Source organism: Nuphar pumila, chromosome 12 (genome assembly GCF_984573655.1).
Source record: "Nuphar pumila chromosome 12, dmNupPumi1.hap1.1, whole genome shotgun sequence".
NCBI classification, from domain to species: Eukaryota; Viridiplantae; Streptophyta; class Magnoliopsida; order Nymphaeales; family Nymphaeaceae; genus Nuphar; species Nuphar pumila.
In genome coordinates this window covers 6,778,642-6,800,226 of record NC_143260.1, presented here as the reverse complement: position 1 = coordinate 6,800,226, position 21,585 = coordinate 6,778,642, and the positions used below count along the sequence as shown (strand labels likewise).

The following is a 21,585-nucleotide window of genomic DNA, read 5'->3' as shown; positions in this document are numbered from 1 at the left end:
AGAAAGACTTAGAATGGTTGACAAATCTTTTTAACAAGATTTGGCGGACAAATAAGATGCCTAATGAGTGGATGAATTACTACTTTGGTGCCTCTATATAAGAATAAGGGTGATATATAAGATTGTATAAACTATCGTGGTATAAAACTCATGAGTCATACTATGAAACTTTGGGAGAGGGTGATTGAGTATAGGTTGAAGAAGGTTGTCATGATATCAGAGAATCAATTTAGTTTTATGCCTGGAAGATCAACTATGTAAGCTATACATCTTCTTAGACAACTTATTGAGAGATATAAAGAGAGGAACAAAGATTTGCATATGGTTTTTATTGATTTGGAGAAGGCATATGATAGAGTACCTAGGGATGTTCTTTGGTGGACAATGATGAAGAAAGGTGTTTATCTTAAGTACATTAGTATAATTAAAGATATGTACGAAGGAGTAGTAACCAATATCCACACTTCTGGAGGGGTGACAACCAATTTTCCTATAACGGTTGGGTTACATCAAGGATCTGCATTAAGCCCTTTCCTATTTGCTATAGTGATGGATGGGCTTACGAGATCAATTCAAGAAAATGTGTCGTGGTGTATGTTGTTTGCTGATGATATTGTTTTGATTGATGAGTCTAGAGCTGGGGTTAATGCTAATTTAGAATTATGGAAACAGACATTGGAAGCAAGAGGTTTTAAGTTGAGTAAGAGTAAGACAAAATATATGGAATGTCGGTTTAGTAAGCAACGAAGTAGTGATGGGAGTGTAGTGAAGCTTGGTGAGCAAGAAATACCGGTGGATGACTATTTCAAATATTTGGGATCTATTATTCAAAAGTATGGAGAAATTGATGGAAATGTAAATCATAAGATAAAGGTTGAGTGGATGAAATGAAAAAGTGCAACTGGAGTGTTGTACGATTGTAGAATGTCATTGCGGTTGAAGAAAAAGTTTTATAGGACGACAATTAGACCCACTTTACTATATGGTACGAAATGTTGGGTTGAACATCATATTCAAAAAATGAGTGTAGGTGAGATGTGTATACTTAGATGGATGTGTGAAAATACAATAAATGATAAGATTCGAAACGAAGAGATACGTAAGAAGGTAGGCGTTGCATCCATTGAAAATAAGATGAGAGAGAATCGTTTAAGGTGGTTTGGACATATTCGGCAAAGGCCTAATGATGCTCCAGTTAAAAAGATGGAGAAATGAAAAAATATATTAGTTAAAAGAGGTCGGGGTAGGCGTAAGAAGACTTGGATGGAGATGATAGGAAATGATATGAATGCTTTGAACCTCACCGAGGACATGGCATTGGATATAAATGATTGGAGGAGAAGGATTCATATGGAAGACCCAGAATGATTTTCTTTTTTGGTTCATATCGCCGACCCCAATTGTTTTGGGATGAAGGCTATGAAATTTTTGCCTTCTTCCAAACATGGCCTTTAAGTTTTTTGTTTTCTTACTGTTATTAATTATTATTGGAGAAAGCTGGTTTACTTTTGGATGATAGTCACGTAGGAGCATAAAGCGGGTGTGGCTTTCCTTCAGTTGGAAGTAGGGAGAGAATAAGGTTATTAAAGTTAGTGGTCTAACAGGGCCACTTAAAATTAGGGGTGTCAACAGATGAGGTTTGGTTCAGACCCAGGTGGGACCAAACCCAGACCTTATTTGAGGTGCTGGTATCGGGTCTGGACTCAGTTCCAATCGGACCTTTAAGAGAAACCATACCTGGATCTTATAAGAATTACATGAACCAGTCCCAGACCCAGACCATACCTGGTAAAATTATATTTTTTTATCTTTTTTACATTGAAAATTTGTGGATCCTAGTCCAAACATGGGTCTGTTATGAAATTTCAAAAACCATACCAGGCTCCATATATTAATCCGGCACTTTGATCCTGAACCAGATTCAAATCCAAACTCTTTGTTTATCACAAAACCCTGACCTTGTAGGGTTTGGTACGGGTGGATCTAGGTCAAACCCGACCCATTAACACCCTTCATGTAATGTAAGTAGAGAGCACTAGCTTTTTTCATCTTTTTTTATAGCCTTTTGTTTTGTAGATCTAACAATATAGTTGTGATCTGCATAGTTTCTTTAGTAGAATAACAGGTTCTGGTTGATGTTTTTGCCAAATAAGAGAAGTTGATTTTCCAAGGGCTTCAAAATATCAACGGCCCACTATGTACCAAAATTTCATGACTCAAGAAATTATATTTTACAATAAAAAAGATGATCCAAAGTGCAATCCTTAGCAAACAAATCTCAGGTCAGATTGAGTGGATACAACTGGTACCTATGATTTTCCAACTAGATTCTATACACAATACACAGCAGCAATATATATACACACACGTGTGTGTGTGAGACAGAGAGTATATATGATGGTTTTGTGCCTTATGGTGATGCACTCTTGTTTGTATGGATCCAACCACCAAATGTCTTTAGCATGGTTTATTTAATATGTTAAAAGGTTTTTATCATGCCTAATACACCATAAACCATAAGATTCATTTTTAAGATGAAAAATCAACAGCTCACAATTCATGAAAATAAGGGTGGTTTAGAAATGGTATAATATATTGTCTCTCATGCATAAATAGATGGATGATGGACATGGATGAATGACATGATCACACATGCATGCCTCTTATGTTTCACTCTCCCATGTTTTCTAGTATTCTACCAGACAAAACCGCCCTCCTAATGGAGGGTTTGGATCAAATAACCAAGAAATCACCTTTCAGCAAAAAAGTTACTATTTTACACGTGGTGAATTTAAGTAAGAAACTATAAAAAAAACAGATACATGTGTATATGAAGTGTCTATGATTGAGACATCGATTATAGGATGCATTTTGTACGGACGAGAGAAATCACATCTGTTCCACCTCATAAAAAAGGTATGCAAAACAAGCAACTGCAACAACAAACATGGAACTTTTGCAATTAAATAATGACTGGGGCTTCAGTATTTTCACTCACACAAGTACTTGGGAGGATTGCAAAATAGGGACGAGAGGAGGTTTAAGAAAAAAAACTAACTCTATTAATGTTTATGTTTCAGCAGACATTCAAAGGAAGAAAAAAATGAAAATGTGCCCTCGAACTCGAGAGTTTACTCCACTACAGACAACACTAACATGATTCAGCGTGTTATATAAATAATTAATAATATAAATTCATAAGAAATTTCTACCAAGGTAACTAGTATCTTTTACACATTATTCCCTGAACATGAGTTGTGAATGTGCAGTTTCTGGCATACTACATTGCCCAAAGCAGGCCAAGGTGCACCTTAATGACATTGTAGATGACTGCATCTCAGGCGGCGGAGTGAAACAAGGCCTTTATGGCTAGCTACAAGTAACTCTCTGCAATGGAAATTGTGAGGTTAATTTTTGATACAAAGTCATCAAAACAGCAAAAACGTAAACCCCAACAAATCCATCATGTAATGTAAAGCATCACAAACATGTTAATGCTGCCAAAATGAGGTCATAGCCATATAGATTATGTCATCCATACAAAGGGAGGGTCCAAGCCATAGCAATTTCAAATCAGGAGAGCCTGAAGGCAGAGTGTACAGAAACCAACTGCTCCAAAAAGAAGATCCATGCTAATAAGACTTCAGTTTTTACAGATATAAAGAAAACCTAATGCAGCAAGCCACCAAGGAAGCATTAAGAAAATAATAGTTTCTTAAAACCAACTATTTATTCATGAGCAATAGGAAGTAAACATCAAAAATCTAGAACCCAAAAAGAGACATGCTCAGTTTTTTTCTTCTTTACATACAATGTGAAGGATCAAGCCCGTTACGCAAACCATAACAAAAAACGAAGCAAACCACAAGATAGAGAGATGAAAGAAAACAAGAAAAGACATGAGATTTTCGTGGTTCAACACTTAGGCCTAAATCCACAGGCGAAAGGAGAAGCAAAAATCCACTAGCCGATATGAGGAAATGCAGAGACGATATAGAGTTCTCAAAACCCTAATCCCCAATATGCTTGAAACTCTCATACCCAACTCTAAAAGGAGACAACTATGTATATGACAAAGTAAATAAAATCCTAGCCGGTACAAACGAAAAAATTACAAAGCTAGACAGGTCCATACTTCGGGGCTCCACCCCCACACCCCCAAAAGAAGTTTGTGATGGACTCCGTCTTGGGCCTAACAGCCCGATCCCTCCACTACTAGCACAAACCTTATCAAACATTCCCATTGGACAATCACCAAAATATTTTCGGAACAGGTCATGGATAAAAGCCAAAATTCAAGATACCCATAACAAAGCCAATGATCTTGCATGAATTTTCTTCTCCCACATCCTATCACCTGAGGGTACAGGCTATGTAGTCAAAGGTGTCGACTAGGCGCCTAGTTGGGCTAGTCGAAAAAGAAAACTAAGAATCGGTATGGTTCCTAGTTTACCCCAATAGGGGTACCGATTTTCCTAACTAGGTGCCTAGTCGACACTTAACCTGCCCTAACCTAGGCATGAGGGCAGTTACATTCATTTATTTTTTTCATTTTACGATAACAGGGGGAGGAGTTATAAGCTCGCCTTCTCTCTCTCTCTCTCTCTCAGGCTCAACTCGAGCACCTGCGGCAAGCGCCCTCCATCGCCTCTTCTTCTTCTCTGTCTTTTGTTTCTCTCTCTCTCCCCTTCCTTTGACTTTTTTTATTCTTCTTCTCTCCCTTCCTCCGCCTCTTCTTCTTATTCTATCTCCATCTCTATCTCCCCCTTCCTCTGCCTCTTATTCTTCTTCTTCTTCTCTCTCTCTCTATATATATCTAAAATAGAAAAGATTTTTTTGTCTGTGTATATGTTTTTTTAATCTCAATAATTCTCTATGTACAATGTATCAGAAGAGGAATTTAAAATTTTGTTAAGTTCTATAATGGATCTGAGTAAATTACTCTTAATCTATGTCACAAGGATTCGGAAAACCAGGTACGGCACCCGTGTTGACGCGATGCGGGTGCGGCACCCAATGAGGTCAACCCCGTTCCTAGGTGCGGTCAATGCACCAGGGTCATTTCTGTCCAATTTTCGAACCTTAAAATAAAACACGCCTGATGAAATGGGCCGAGGAGAGGAGGATTAGGCAAATTTTTTTTGCCCTAATCCTCTCTTTCTCTCCTCCTGAAGCCGACGATGACCTCTTCGCCCGACCTCTCCTCCTGAAGCCGACGATGACCTCTTCGCCCGACCTCTCCTCCTCAGGTAGTCTCTCTCACTCGCTCTGTCTCTCTTCTCTTCGTCTCTCACTCTCAATCTCTCTGTCTCTCACTATCGCTCTCTCTTCTCTCCATCTCTCACTCGCTCTCTCTATCTCTCTCACTCTCAATCTCTCTGTCTCTCACTATCTCTCTCACTCTCACTCTCACTCTCAATCTCTATCTCTCTCAAACTCAATCTCTCTGTCTCTCACCATCACTCTCTTCTCTTGCTCTCTCACTTACTCTCACTCACTCTCTCTATCTCTCCATCTCTCTTCTCTCACTCCCTCTATCTTTGTCTCTCTTCCCTGCTGGGACTTGACGAGGTGGGTGGCACGGTCGATGCAGATGATGAGGCTGCTGGTGACCTTGGGGTTTAGGGTTCTAGCGCAGGGTGGGGTCAACAGGTCTGGTTTATCCGAACCTGACCCATATTAAGGGTCCAGGTACGGTGATAAATAAGAAGACCCCGTTAAGACTCGGGTTTCAGGCCCAAAGGTGAGATTAATACATAGATTCGAGTATAGTTTGTGAAATTGTATATCAAACCCACTCGAGTTTTGATTTTTTATGACAAAGTTTTGTTGCAATATAGACTGTTAATTTTAATTGGATCTCTTTAGAAACCCATTTAAACATAAAACTAAAGATACCTAATTTAATGCATGTTAAGTGAAAAAATGTCTCTAGAGTGCAGACTCTACACTTATATATATATTTTTATAATCCCATGCTTAGGAGTGTTCACTTGGCATTAATGATTAATGTTATTGTTATATATTTTTCTTGTACCTTTAGGTATTTATTTATACGTATTACTGCTATAGTTTTTAGAACTTATTGTATATGTTATTGACCTTGCACTCAATATTATAAATCTTGATTGTGTGGATAATTGATTTTAATATAATTTTTTTTTGTGTTTTCACAAAAATGACGGATAAAGGGAAATGACTTGCGTCATCCTCGTCCCCACATGTGAGTTCTGCTGCTAGTGTTGCTGATAGTTGTAGTGAGAGTGATGATGGGGGCCCACTATGGGTACATGTAGATAAGCTTGCAAAAACTGAAGGAGGTGATGGAAACAAAAGATTTCGATGCAAGTTATGTGAAAGAGATTTTGTTGGGTCTTACACAAGAGTTAAGGCTCATTTGTTGAAGATACCATAACATAACATTTTAGGCTGCAGAATAGTTGATGAGGCAATGCAAAAAAATACAAAAAAATACAAAAAGAATATGAGAAGAGGAAAACAATTAGTGTGTCATTTTTAAGCCACCAAGAAAATGCTAAAAAAAAGTGAATGAAGGAGGTAGAAGAAGATGAACGATATAAGCAACATTCAATATATATGGAAGGGAGATGATGGATAAAAAAGTAGGGAGGTATTTTTATTCTAGTTCACTCTCATTTAATGCAGCTAAAAATCCTTATTAAAAGAATTTAGTTACTTCTTTGGCAAATTGTAATTTGAGTGGCTATGTACCTTCAAACTCAGAAAAACTACGAACCACACTTCTGTAGAAAAGAAGGCAAATGTTGAAAGATTGCTAGAGATTAAAAAATATTCATAGGAGCAAAATGGAGTTTTCATTGTTTTTGATGGGTGGACAGATATTCAAAGGTGTTCACTAATCAATTTCATTATTTCTTCTCTTAGTGACCCAATATTCTTGAAAGCAGTTGATGCATCTAGGGAATATAAAAATGTTGAATATTTGAAGGGGTTGTTTATAGAAGTAATAAAAGAAGCGGGTGATTAAAAAGTAGTACAAATCATCACAGACAACGCTCCAGTTTGTAAAAGTGCAACATTGAGTTTAGAGAGTGAGTATCCTCATATTTTTTAAACTCCATGTGTAACACACAACTTAAATCTGACCCTCAAGAACATCTGCAACCCCAAAGAAGAAGAAAATTCACCATCATATGCTCTATGTTCATGGATTTATGAATTAGAAAAAAATACCAAAAGCATTAGAAATTTTGTTGCCAACCATCATCATGCTAATGCTATATTTAATAAGCATTCTGACTTGAAATTGTTGAAGGTCGATGAAACACGTTTTACGTCTATCATTGTGATGGTGAAGATGATTAAGGAAGTGAAAAATGCTTTGGTTAGCATAGTGACTGATGAGAATTGAGCATTCTATCGTGCTGATGATGATATCAAGGCTCAAGAAACTAAGAAATTTATTATTGACGATGAATTTTGGGACAAAGTCGTATATTTCGTTCAATTTACGCAACCTATTTGGGAAATGTTGAGAGAAGTTGATAAGGATGATCCCATGCTTTACAAAGTTTATAAAATGTGGGATAATATGATTGAAAAAATACAAGTTATAGTTTTTAAGCATGAAGAAAAAAATTCTGCATTAGATGATTCAAATTTTTTTAATTATATTCATTCAGTTTTAGTCAAAAGATGGGATAAGAGCAACACTCATTTGCATTGCATGACAAATTCTCCTAATCCAAAATATTATGCAAAAAAGTGGCAGAAATGTGGTATTGGTCGTATCCCTCCAAATTTAGACCCAGAGCTATCAGGGCATAGAAATATGTGTATGACAAGACTTTATCCAGAATCACATATTCTAAATCAAGTCACACAAGAGTTTGAAAATTTTGCATCTTCGAGATTATATGGGCATGCATTACTTGCGAGAGAGGAGGATAATATAGATCCTATTACATGGTGGTCAACATTTGGATCAGAAACACCTCTTCTCCAACATCTTGCATTGAGATTGCTATCTCAACCTGCTAGTTCATCCTGTTGTGAAAGAAATTGAAGCACATATTCTCAAATCCACAATATGAAGAGAAACAAACTCACCAGCAAGCGTGCAGAGGATTTAGTTTATGTTCATTCAAATCTTTAACTATTTTCGCGAACCAATGATGAATACAGATACTAATTTGCTCTCTTAGTTATTTGACTATTTTTTAGTTTTTTCATTTAAATATATTTGTATTTAACATTTTTAAATTGTTTAAATTTTTTAATAATGCAGACAAGGATCATCCAAATTTTGGGATGTAAACCCAGAAGAGTGTGGCTTAGAGGGAGAGCATGATTTCAACATTACAAACATGGATTTATCTGAGCCCAATCTTCCTTCTTATGATGCATTTTATGATGAAACAGAAAATTATTAGGATCCATTACCTCATCGTCATATACATTGTTTAGGATAAACTTTTTTTTTGTAATTATGCATTTTTTGCTTCTTTTATTAGTATACTATATAGTTTACTTCTTTTCTGCTTTACTTATTTGATTATTTCTATAATATAATTAGGTTGATTTAATTGTGGTGTTAGTTTTTATGATGTAGAATAGAATTGTAGATTGTTAATTTGATTTATTGCATGCATAATGATGAATTGATTTGATGATATTATGACAATTGTTTTTTATTTCATTAGTGTTAATGTTGTTAATTGTTAAAACTTGAAAATTATATATATATATATATATATATATATATATATATATATAATTTTTTATATTTTTGCTGCACCCCCGCACCCAAGTTTTTTGAAAGTGCCACACCCCCGCACCCGCACCCACACCCGCACCCACACCCGCACCCGCACCCGCACCCATGACATAGCTCTTAATCAAAATTTGCTGTTGCTAATTATTTTTTGTTGACATAAGCAAGTCACTGTATATGAAAGCATGTTTATATATATATATGAAAGACATTGAATGAATATACATATGTATATTTTATTTGAAGGTTAATTGGTTGTCCTTTAATTTAGATTTATTGATGGAGCATCAACGACATAGATGCTATTTTAATATCTTTAAGAGAGATTAGGTTTAAATTATATAACTTTTGTTGATATTGGCAGTTGTTTGCTTTTTTTATTCAATTGTTCTTATTATTTGGGCTGATTTTGTAATATAACAGGTTTACTATGCTTTGATAATAGCAATATCTTATACTTAAGCATTTGTTGATTAACTTTAGTTTAAGAATTCAGATTATGTTTAAATTGCATAGCTTTTGTTGATATTGGCAATTGTTTGCTTGGTTATTCAATTCTTTTTAATTTTTGGGCAGGTTTTGTAATATAACAAGTTTACTATGCTTCACGATAGTGGTATTTTGTACTTTGTGCATTTGTTAATTAATTTTATGTTGGATACATCTCTATTGTTAGTCTTAATAATATTTGGGCAGGTTTTGTAATATAACATGTTTACTATGCTTGACGATAGCAATATCTTATGTTTTGTGCATTGTTGTTGATTAATTTTATGTTAGATACATGTTTGTTATTAGTTTTATCACTTTATTTTAAGAATTTAGATTATTTTTAAATTATTTGACATTTGTTGATAGTTGTTTGCTTTGCTTATTCAATTGTTTTTAATATTTGGGCAGATTTTATAATGTTAGACATGTTTTTTTTGGTCTATTGCTTATTGTTGATTGATTTTATGTCGCATACACCTGTATTACTAATTTTAGCAGTTCATTTGCATATTTTTTTATATTTTTATAATTAAGGTACCGATTAGCCCCGCCTAGTCTCCAACTAGTCTTTTTAGGGGTCCACCGACTAGGCACCACCTAGTGCTTTTGACTACATGGGTAATTATAATATGTATATTATATATATTCTATGTTTGTGTATTTCATTTATATATGTGTGTGTAATTCATATATAACCTGTTTGACTGTTCTTGAGTTATATCTTTGGTTGACTGTTTATGAGTTATGTTTTTGAGCAAAATTTCAGGATGACTGTTTCTAAGTTATATTTCTTGTTGACTGTTTCTGAGTTACATGATTTTATTTTTGTATATTATTTATTCACATTGTTAGTATAATGGTTTGTTTATTTAATTGTTCATTTATTCTTAATTTTTTTAGAAGGTTATTTGATATAATTGCCCATGTCACCTGGGTACGGGTGTGGGTACAGGTACAGAGGGTACGACACGACAATTCCAAAAAATTTGGGTACGGGGATACAACTATATATATATCACATAAATTCAAAATAAACTGAATATAATCTAAATATATATGCTATATGTAAATAAAAAAAATATTGTATACTGAAAATATGAAGTTATAAAGTAAAAATATAATTCTAAATTATAAATTGAATACAAACTTGTTTGTACGGAGGGTACAATGGCGTGTTCGGGTGTCGATGCGTGTCGACACAAGTACCGAGGGCAAAATGAAGTGTCCAGGTACCATAGATAATTGTTTTACGACGTGTTTTGTCTATTGCTTATTGTTGATTGATTTTATGTTGTATGCATGTTTGTTATTAATTTTAGCAGTTTGTTTACAAATTTTTTTATATTTTTATATTTTTTAATTGGGGTACCGACTAGTCTGCCTAGTCCCGACTAATCTTTTTAGAGGCTCACAGCCTACCGCCTACCGCCTTTGACAACTAAGGGCACAGGGGATGGAGATGAGGACAAGGTTTGAAGGAACAGTAGGTATGATGATGGATATCTGGGCATTCGGTACCAGTATTTTAGTCAAATTAGAAGGGCATCTATAAGAGTACAACCTAGAACAATTTTAGACATAGCCGTTGGTGACCCTCTTCATCCCATTAAGGTTGGTTTAACTTACCTCAATGGAACCGCTGGATACTGCAGCTCCCAAATTCTAACATCTTCACATTAAGGAATATATTCTTGATAAGCCTGATTATTTGCACTAAAGCATCATATAGTACCCATGGCAATATATAGGAATTGGAATGAAATAAGTGATAACTAGCATATCAATTTGCCAGCCAACCAAGGTTTCACTATAGTAATCGTGTTGCATGACAACCATATTTTTTGGTTATTTGATGTCAATAAGGCCCAATAACGCAATTATACCAGATCAGAGTCTCACAGCTGGATGGCAATGTTGCTTGCAGAATGCGTAAAGGTCACTTGTTAAAAGGCCCTCACCCAATGACAAAAAGACATATACCTCCCTTTTGCAGAAATATGGCTTATACACATGTATACATTCTCTTCAGCGGTCATAAGCATAAAAGGCAGTGGTATAACTGTCTCTGCATGTCTCAACCTAAAAATATGACTTAGGATGTGACCTCCCCAGAACCTGCACGATTATACTCAGATAGTTTAAACCCTGTTTATCCAGTGGCTGTCAACCTATCGCTTACTGATGACCTGTAGTTCATTAAAATACATGGCACAGGAGGTATATATGTGGTATATTTCAAATAGACAGAGATAGGAATTGGAACCTTTTCTTTGATATTTAGCTCATGCCAGCAAAGCATGTCTGGATGAGTGAGTTTCAAGAATAGACCAGCATGAGATTCTTTAGTCTCCCTTTCCTTGAAGCCTTGTCCTTTACATGCTAAACCATGATACAACTTCCTTAGCCCCTATGTCTCCCATTTCCAAGAAAATATCCACTTCTGTGCCCTTCCATACCATCTTGCACTCCAGAGATCAGAACCTCTTTGAAGGACAGATTGGGTATGAGAATCTGCAGTCGTTATAAATCTATAAAGAAACCCTTGGTGGAAATACCCAAATACAAGGCACCGCCATGAAGTTTGGAAATTTGTACATGCTGGACATGCTCTGGACAACTCGAGTTTGATGTTTAAAGGGGTTTTTTGAGAGACAAAGAACTAATAGAACAGATGGCACTGATATGAGAATGGTCAAGGAATCACTTGATCATCCTTTTGCACGCAATATCTGGGTTCCAACTTCCAATCTTCGTTAATAACAAATGGATCTATGACTTTCTGCAATTGCATTGGCACATGCACACAACCACATAAATAGGGTTCTCGACTTTGGGCATGTTTGTTTTGGTCACAGGGAGAAAGCCAAAGCTGTGATTGTTGGTCAAAAGGTCTCACAAGATTCAAAGCAAAAACAATCACAGCTGGCAATCACAATCACAACTTGTACTTTTCATGTTTCCCTAACCTTGAGAAAGTATGATGATTGTAATTTACAATCACAGGGCATTTCAAACATGCCCTTTGTCTCAAGAAAAGTTACCAGAGAAAATCTTATATGCTACTTCAGTTGAAGAAAAACTAAGAAATAGCTAGCTTTCGCATAAAAAGTTGATAGAAGAATAAATAAAAAAGCAAGCAGATAGGGACCAGAATGACAGACAAACAGCCTAATACCAAGCTTTACAATAAAACTATCAAGCAAAGATAGGGATGGGACATGACTTTAAAGAGTCAAACTTGGTTGATAGAACCTAGACACTAGAACCAATGGAGCAGTTGTTTTTGTAAGTTCAGAAAACAACTTTAAAGCCCTTGTAAAGCCTTGCCAATCACCTCAGAAAATCATAAACAAAAGGTTCTACAAGTTTTATGAGAAGTTCTTGATTGGTCTAGGTTAAGAAGTTCCAACAGAAAAGCACTTAGTGAGCCAAGAGAATGTCAATGAACAAGTGGACTGCCTTTCAATTGTGCTTATGAAAGAAGAGCTAGGAAAGAAAAGCTACCTTTCAATTGTGCATATGAAAGAAGAGCTAGGAAATAATTCTTCTTTTATAATTATTCAATAGCCTGAACACTTGATGTTTAACCAGGAGAAAAGAGCCAATTTGTTTGAAACTATGAGAGATGACAAACAATCTAATGCATTAAAAAATTTACATTAGCATCAACTTATGGAATTTTATACTCTTCAAAGGTGCCTCTACAAAGCTTTACTTCTCCGTTCACCACATTACGGGATTTCAATGTTATCAAATCATTGGCTGAAAACTAGCAAGCTGATCAACAATAAAGCACAAGAAAACATTTAGGCTACTTTACATTTGTTTTGATGAGCAAATAGTTACATATTTTAATTGATTAAAGACTTGTGAACAGTACACTTATTTTTCTCAAAAAAAGATCAACAGTACACTTCCGTTTTATATCAAAAAAAGAAAAAGGTATAGAGTCTATAGAGTCTTCTCTTCAATGGAACTTTTTTGAAGCAGGATTTATTAAAGTTAGGCACTTTAGAAGCTAAAATCCGCATTGATCAACATAAAATTTCATTGTTTTCTCTAATCTCTAGGTATAACTTACAAAAGCAAATGCTTCCTATTATGGCAACATAACTTCTTCTGCTTACTCTTATTGTAACAAAGAGTCCTACAAGATGTTTGCTTCTCATAGACTTTACGTCATTTGTTTTGTACAGAAACATGTGAACAGTTTGATGAATTATACCCCCCCCTTCTTCTTTCTCGATAGTCAAGATAGGGGTTGCCCCAATCAGTATAAGGCCTCCCTTCTATCATTATATAAAGAAGCGTTCTTCCTTAAATGAATAAAAAATCAAATCATCATTGTTTGACATATGATTAGGAATTGACTAATGATAAGGTATTTTCTCACAACATAACTTGAACAGTCCTAAGCAAGGTGAATTAAACATGAGTTTGCATATACTTGTTAGCTCTTTATCATACATCATGTGGATAATCACATTTTGTTCAAAAGAAAATCATGTTATATTTTGGCAAAACGAAACCCTTCAAAGAAATTTAAGCGTTCACGAAAGAAGATCTAATCCTACCTCACAATAAAATCCATATGTCGAGCCTCTGTAGTATGCCATTGGAACACTCAACGTTTCACAACAAACTGAGAATGGAAAGTGAAAAAGCTTGACCAAAAAACAAGAATAGAATTATCCTAACCCATCCAGAACACATGCTCGATACTTACTGGGTTTCTATCTAATCCTAGACTTAGGACTCTGAATCTAATCAATTATGAAACTAAAGGCTATACTGACTAAAAATTGTAGGAGAGCTGAACGTTCACTGCTTGATGGATGAACTCGCCTTGCCACATCAATGACAAACATGATTGAGGAAATGCTTGAGCAATACCATATCAACAAAACAGTCTCGACTCTCGATAAATAGAGATTGGGAATTAAAGCCACACAATATTGCACAAAATTATTTCCATATCTAAAAAAATCTCTCCATCAAATTGAGGAGCTTGGATCCTTGAAGCTGAGGTCCGCCGTCAATATCCCCAATGCATCACTCCTTCAAAAACCAGTCCTCTAGAGGTCACCATCGATCACTTGTGTCCTAGTTTGGAATTATACTTTGGATTAGACTGCTACAGAACACCAAAAACCACACCATAGCTAATTAGCCACAACTAGTTAACCTGTACACACACACAACTCCACTCCACTCCAACCCCCTCCCCACAGGAAAAACCAAAAATGAAAAATCCCAAAAAGAAATAAAAAAACCCAATGTGAAAGTTGGATACGAAGAAAAGAAGAAGAAATTTGTTAATACCTAAACAAAACGAATATAAATTGCAAAAATCATTACTCTAACCAGACAGCAACCCCCAATTGAAGTCGGAACTATGAAATTTAAACCAGAAGAAAACAAAAAGATTCCATCGCTCTAGAATCTCCAAGAGAAGGTTAAAGCCCATAACTAACATAAAAATCAAATCTGAGATCAGGCATCACATTCCAACAAAAAATTTCAGAAACGCAAGATGATAATTTGTGTACTTCATCTTCCATCTTTAAAGGAAAAAAATATAAAAAACAACCAATAACAAGACCAACCAGCCATGAACAAAAGAAATATACAAAAGCACGCGTCAAAAAAGCCTATAATAAAATTTCCTCCCTTTTCCATTCATCCACCAAACCACAATTCATCAACCACCACAAAATCACATCAATCAACTCAAGCACCTCAACGAAATCAACAATCATGACGGTGAGATCGATTATAACGATGATGATCGTCGTCACCATGTCAAACTAAACAAATTGAAAAAAGAAAAAAGGGGAGATTTTTTCACCTGTGCTCGCACGCTTTGCCCTCTTCATTTTCGCGAGCTCGATCTGCGAATCCATGAGGATCCGCATCCGGTGGATCTCCAACCCTTTCACGAACTCCATTCTTTCCCTCTCCAGATCCATCATCTGCCTCTGTTTCGCGGCTTCCACCCTCTCGTAGATCTCGCCGAACCTCATGATCGCCCCCGCGAGCTCCCGGAACCCTCCCCCACTTCCCGCCCCTTCCCTCCCCTTCCCCCCGCTCTCCCGCGAGCTCTCGGCGCTATCCGGGCTCGTCTTCGACCTTGACGACCCCGAATGCCCCTCCGACGCCGGGATCCTCCGGAACAGGTAATCCTCCCCGGCCACCGGCCGTTTCTCCTTTCCCCCTGCAGCCGCAGCCGCGGCTGCCGCCCTCACCGCCACGACAGGCACCGCCGCGGCGCCCCGGTATGGAAGCGGCAGCGCCATCGGCGGCTCAGCCTTCACGGGAGACGTCTTCTTCGCGGCCGTGGCCGGCCCGATCAGGTCGTCGATCCGGTCGTAGTACGGCCACTTGCTCGCAAACGCGCCGCTCGTCGCCGCGACCCTCGCCTTCTCCGCCTTGTACTTCTTCTTGAGCGTGTCGATCCGGTTCTTGCACTGCACGTCCGTCTTCCTGGCGCGGCCGGTCCCCGGCCGGGCGTTCACCGCGTCGGCGACCTCCTGCCAGTGCTTCTGCTTCAGGTTCCCCCGGTTAAGCTCCAGGTGCCGGTCGCCCCACGCCTGGATCAGCGCCACCGTCGCCCCCTCGCTCCAGCAGTCCTCCCTCCCGGCCGCCGATCGCCCCCCGCCTCCGGCCGTCTCCCTCTCCTCCATCAAAAACTCCTCCCTCTCCCTCTCTCTGAGAGTCTTGTTTTCACTCGTAGGCGGCCGGATCTGAGGCCGGCCGGGGGGGATTTAAAAGGGAAGGGTTGAGAGAGAGAGAGGAGAGAGAGAGAGAGGAGAGAGAGAGGGAGGACCCTCGAAGCGTCCGGAGTCCGACCTGTCGGTGGCGGGACGTTAACGTCGCAGCAGCAGCGACGCTCCGGCTCACGGCCCTCTAACTCTCTTTCTCTCGCACGTGTACCGCCGGGGGCGCTGGCGTCGCGTCGCGTCGCGCCGTGGATCACGGATGCACGATCCCGGCCGTGGGACGAACGGCCGGGATCGCTCGGCGACACGCCGGGGAGGGGGGGAACGAGTCCCGGGCGCGCCCGGCTCCCCTTCCTCGAGCCGTCCTTCCCTTCCTTTGCCCGGAATCTCGCTTTTCGTATTTTGTTGACCCCGTCGTCTTCGCTCACCGGCCGTACCATGATGACGAACCTACCCTCAGCTAAAATACGTAACGACAACGGTGAATCACTCAGTAAGGGGAATTCGTTAAGGGTGGAACGGTAATTTGATTTGGAACGTGGGTCCCGGTGCCTGGGTTTTGACGGAGACCCAGCTCGGATGACCGCCGTGGCTCGGACTATAAAAGTTAACAAGTACCGGTTGGTGCGAAAAAAATAAAAGCGTAGGTTTTGACTATACAAAAACGTAATTTTAAGAGAAATATGATTTTTTTCTCACTAAAATCGCATTTCATCATTTAGTAAATTATATTCTATGCTAAAAACTGTCTTCATTTTTACACTTTAGAGTTTTTTTTTTTTTGAAAGGCAAGCTGAGGTTAGGTGGACCCCTACCAGAACAACAGCTGCCCCCATGTGGCAGAGGGATTCGATCCTGGGCCTTCAGCTTGACAAAGGACCCCGCGTACCACATGAGATACCACCTTGGGAGTTTTGGTAGTTAGCAAGCGTGATAGAAGCATGTGGTTTCATGCTTTTGAAGCCAGTTTTTTGATGTTTTCAAAAGTATCTTGCAACTACCCATCAGTGGGCAGCTAGTGTGGATGGTATGAAATTGATGGGTGACATTAGCAATATCACCCAGCAGTCAGAACCGTTAATCGGATCACGCCTACAGCAGATGGGGGCCCGGATTAACGGTTCTGGCTGCTGCGTGACATTAGGTTTCATACGATCCGCTTTCAAAGATTTAGGCCACTTAACTATCTTCTATGTTTTGTTATTTATGGACAAATCTTTGCTCACACAGTAGAAGAAGAACAATGTTACAAATAGTGAACAAGATAGGAACTGTGCACAGCTAAAATCCCAAGGAGCCTTTACCGACGGTCATGACTGCCACTGAAGAGCTTTAAAAAAGTTATTTTTTTTTTTCAACGTTGGAACTGCACGATCCGGTGACAGAAGTATTTATGTAGATATCTACACCCTTCTCAATAAGGTAGGATGAAAGTTGGTAGATATAAGGTTCCATCATTATTTTTTAGCTGGAAGTTTCCCATTTCAACTAGAGCCCTTTAAGATTGTATTTGGATTTAGGAAATTTAACGAAACCGTAATCCAATTTTACTAAATCCTTGGACCACTTACTACCCATAAAGAGGAATTAGTGGATCTGGATTCCATTTCCATTGAATTCCTTTAATTTAAGCACATCCTTAGAGAGAATGATTTGGCAAATATCTCTTCTCTATAAAGAAAATTAAAATAGACGTGAATTTCATGAATCTACCAGCTCCTCATTTCTGAACAGGGCAGATGGTAGCAGTGGCGGAGCCACGTTGTGGGGGAGGGTGTGCGCTTGTCTGGGTGAGTAGCTGGTTCCCAACCTGACGTGGGTCCAGTGTGACAAATATAGTGAGATTTATGAAAAGCTTGAGATAATATCGCGAGAAATTGCCTGAAAGTTTAAAACGGCAATTTCTCCTGAGATTTTCAAAATATCGCGAGATTTATGAAAAAACATAAATACCGTGATTTAAACATGATATTTACGTTTTAAATGGTTATTTATCGAAAAAAAATCCTATGTTTTGATTTTTAAATAATTTTTATTAATATTTTCTTATAAAAATAATTTTTATATTTTTTAAATTAATTTTTTATTGCCGAGATTTTGCCAAAAAATGGGAGATTTATGGAATTTTTTCAATTTCTCATGAGTTTTTGAAAAATGAGAAATTGCCGATAAAAACAACCAGACTCTCTCTCTCTCTCTCTCTCTCTCTCTCTCTCTCTCTCTCTTTGCGATGCTCATTGTCGCATAGAATTTTGCCCTAGATTTTGGCTCTTCCTCTCGTTCTCTTCCTTCTCTATCTGGATCTCCCCCGAGTAGGAGTCATCTTTCGATTGTTGTCCTAGATCTTTAGGCCCGCCCAATAAGCGTTCTTCGGTGGAGATTTGATCTCTGCAGACGATCGATTTTGAATAAGAGATGGACACAAATCGCTTCAGAGTTTCGAAGGAGATCGATGGATTTCTGAAGGTAGGGAACGATGTGACCGACGAGGTCATTCGTTTGGTACTTTGGCAAGAAGTTTAAAATTTTGGACAAGGATGATCTGGAAAAGTTTGTTGTGAATTCTGTTAAATTTGATCTTTTTTATCTTTAATTCCTATTATCGATGTTTTCTCAATGATTTATTTTGAAGAATAGCCTTAGTTATCTTCCTGCGTTCAAGGAATTGTACACAAAGGACACCTTAAGAATCTGTTGCATGTGCCAAAGAAAATGTTGTTCTAATTAAGTTTATTTAGATAACTATTTTGCTATGACAAAAATTGTTACATCACTCCAAATACACCTGAAAATCTCACATTTATACACCTGAAAATCTCACATTTTATGTGTTATTTCTATCACCAATCCAACTCCCATGATTTTTAACCGGGAGAAATGGATTGCTAGAAAGGATACAGAGCTAGTTTGCAAGTCAAGGGTCTAGGGTCTTGATGATCATAGTAATTTGTTTTCTAAAGATCATATGATCAATCTCCTTCTGTTGCAGCTGGACGAATCACATAGACACATTTCAGCAGGAAAATTGTTACATTAGGACGAATTAGCTTTAAAAGTCTAGACTTATTTTGGTAAATGCAATCACAGACTTCAGTGGGTTATACTCTATTCAGAAAGTGATTCTACGTATTGAAAAAACAAGGTTTTTGTACATTGCTTCAATTAGTTTAGGAGTGACATGTATTTGCTAGTGAAAAACTTAAATAAATTTTTTATTACTGAAAAATATTGTTTAGTTTCAATCAAGGTTCTTAATTATTAACATGACAACAATTCCTCATTTTTTTTGCACTTGCTAGTTAGTTTATTGTCATTGAAATTATTTTTGCTTTTTATTGTGCATTTGTGCCCACTCTAGCTTAAATTTCTGGATCTGCCACTGGATGGTAGTGTACATCAGCCATTTACTTAAGAGTAGTATCATTTCTATACCACTTTCCAAACATACCCTAAAAAGATTGACACAATCCGAGTTTGGATTTGCCGTGTCAAGTTAGGTTGGGTTAATTAAGACCTACATGAGTCTAAAAGGCTTAATTTTTGACAAAGGTTAGTTCTTAGTCATAATAATGGTGTATTTTTTAAAATACCAGGATTTTATTGTGAGATTCTCAAAGGCCGATATAATGTTGAGAAGAACATGATATTATCAAAATATCACTTATTTTGAAAACATCATGTTCATCACAATAAAAGTAAATTTTTTGTTTTTATATTATTTGTAACTGCATTTTCCCAATATTTTGTTAAGGAAAACAATTTTTTTTAAAATATTGCAAGATTTTCCCGAGAATGAGATATGTGACTATGGGTTAGCTAGCTGACGTGATCCAAGGTCAGGAATTGACAATAGCTCGGGCATGAGATGAGAACATAAAATGAAAAATGACCGCATTGTCCTATAAAAATGGTGCATTGCAAAAACTTACAAATATGCCAAAATTCTCTACATATCCAAAATTACGGATTCTCAACTTTTTAGGACCATTTACCCTTTGCAACATATTTGTGTGGACCTGATGACATTTGCACAAATATGTTGTGAACCATTGAACATAGTTAAAATTATCGAGGAAATTTGCAATATATTTGCTTGGATATCCTCACATTCATACAAATATGTGAACCTTTGAATATGGTTAAAATGATCGAGGAGATTCACAATATATTTATGTGGACCTCTTCACGTTCGCACAAATATATTGTGAACATCTAAATATGGTTAAAATCACAAAGGAGGTTCACAACATATTTGTGCAAACTTTCTTATGTCTGCACAAATATATTGTCAACCTCCAAATATGGTTAAAATCAAACCAAGGAGATTCACAACATATTTGTGTGAACCTCCTCACGTTCGTACAAATATGTTGTGAACCTCTGATTATGGTTAAAATTACAGAGGAGGTTCACAACATATTTGTGTGAATCTCCTCATGTTAGCACAAATATGTTGTGAATCCTCAAATATGACTAAAATCATTAAGGAGATTGGCAATATACTTGGGTGGACTTCCTCACATTTGTGCAAATATGTTGCAAACTTTCAAATATAAAAATCACCCAACATAGTAAAAAAAAACACAAATATTTATATGAGTATGAAATCATGCAACTATAAGAGGTCAAGATATTTTGCTTGTATGTCAAAAGGTTCATGCAAGTATCATGTGAATATCCTTAGTTTGATTTTAATCTTTCAGAATTTTGCAAGATATTTGTGTGAATGTCACTAGGTCCGTGCAAATATCAATGAAAACTCCTTCAATTGATTCTAATATTTCATAGCTTCACATGATATTCATGCAAACTTTAACAAACTTGCGTAAATATCATGCCAAGATCTCCTAATCTTCACACAAATATGTTGTGAATCTATTTGGTAATTTTAACCATGTTTGAAGGTTTGCAACATATTTGTGCAAACGTGAGGTGGCTTGCACAAATATTTGGTGAACATCCTCGATGATTTTAACCATATTCAGAGGTTCACAACATATTTGTATGAACATGAGGAGATCCACACAAATATATTATGAATCTCCTTGGTAATTTTAACTATATTCAGAGGTTCACAATATATTTGTCCGAGCGTCATGAGGTCCGCACAAATATATTATGAATCTCTTCAATAATTCCATATTCAAAGGTTCACAACATATTTATGCGAACGTTAGAAGGTCCACACAAATATATTGTGAATCTTCTTAGTGATTTTAATCATATTCGAAGGTTCACAACATATTTATGCAAACATCAGGAGGTTCACACAAATATATTGTGAATCTCTTCAATAATTTTAATACAAAAAATGACTGTATTGTATGCCAAATATGACATATTTCCCCAAATGCCTTAAAAATTTTTAATTTCACCTACTGTCCAAAACTGCAAATATAAATTATTTAAGACCTTTTTACCTTTTACACAAGCAAACCTCATGAAGTTCACATGATATATCGGTTCGCCCATCGGCTAAGGCAAAACCTCACTTAAATGTATATTTGCACATATTTTTTTGTGGTATTAAAAAAGCATTCAAAAAATTATGTTATTTATGCGATCTTCTTTGTTAATTATAAAATTACAAATACCTTAGTAAAATTGTATATTTTACAC

At 37.1% G+C, this 21,585-nt stretch overlaps 1 protein-coding gene across 4 annotated transcripts; it reads right to left on the bottom strand.

Moving 5' to 3' along the window:
• Nucleotides 1-3,039: 3,039 nt before the first annotated feature.
• Nucleotides 3,040-16,348, bottom strand: LOC149819818 (trihelix transcription factor ASIL2-like). 4 transcript variants are annotated; one of them, XM_089982621.1, is made up of 2 exons: nucleotides 15,096-16,348; nucleotides 3,040-3,387 (listed from the first exon to the last, which is right to left on the bottom strand). In XM_089982621.1, exons 1-2 carry the CDS (start codon nucleotides 15,928-15,930, stop codon nucleotides 3,374-3,376), a joined length of 849 nt encoding a protein of 282 aa, XP_089838747.1. In that variant the 5' UTR covers nucleotides 15,931-16,348; the 3' UTR covers nucleotides 3,040-3,373. The 4 variants fall into 4 exon arrangements, with proteins under 4 accessions (XP_089838747.1, XP_089838749.1, XP_089838750.1 ...); XM_089982623.1 differs by lacking the exon at nucleotides 3,040-3,387 and adding an exon at nucleotides 14,094-14,381 and having other exon boundaries at nucleotides 15,096-16,331; XM_089982624.1 differs by lacking the exon at nucleotides 3,040-3,387 and adding an exon at nucleotides 14,094-14,378 and having other exon boundaries at nucleotides 15,096-16,331.
• Nucleotides 16,349-21,585: the final 5,237 nt, after the last annotated feature.

Excerpts from the sequence above, each read along its gene's own strand:
- LOC149819818 (XM_089982621.1), bottom strand. The coding sequence starts at position 15,930 with ATGGAGGAGAGGGAGACGGCCGGAGGCGGGGGGCGATCGGCGGCCGGG.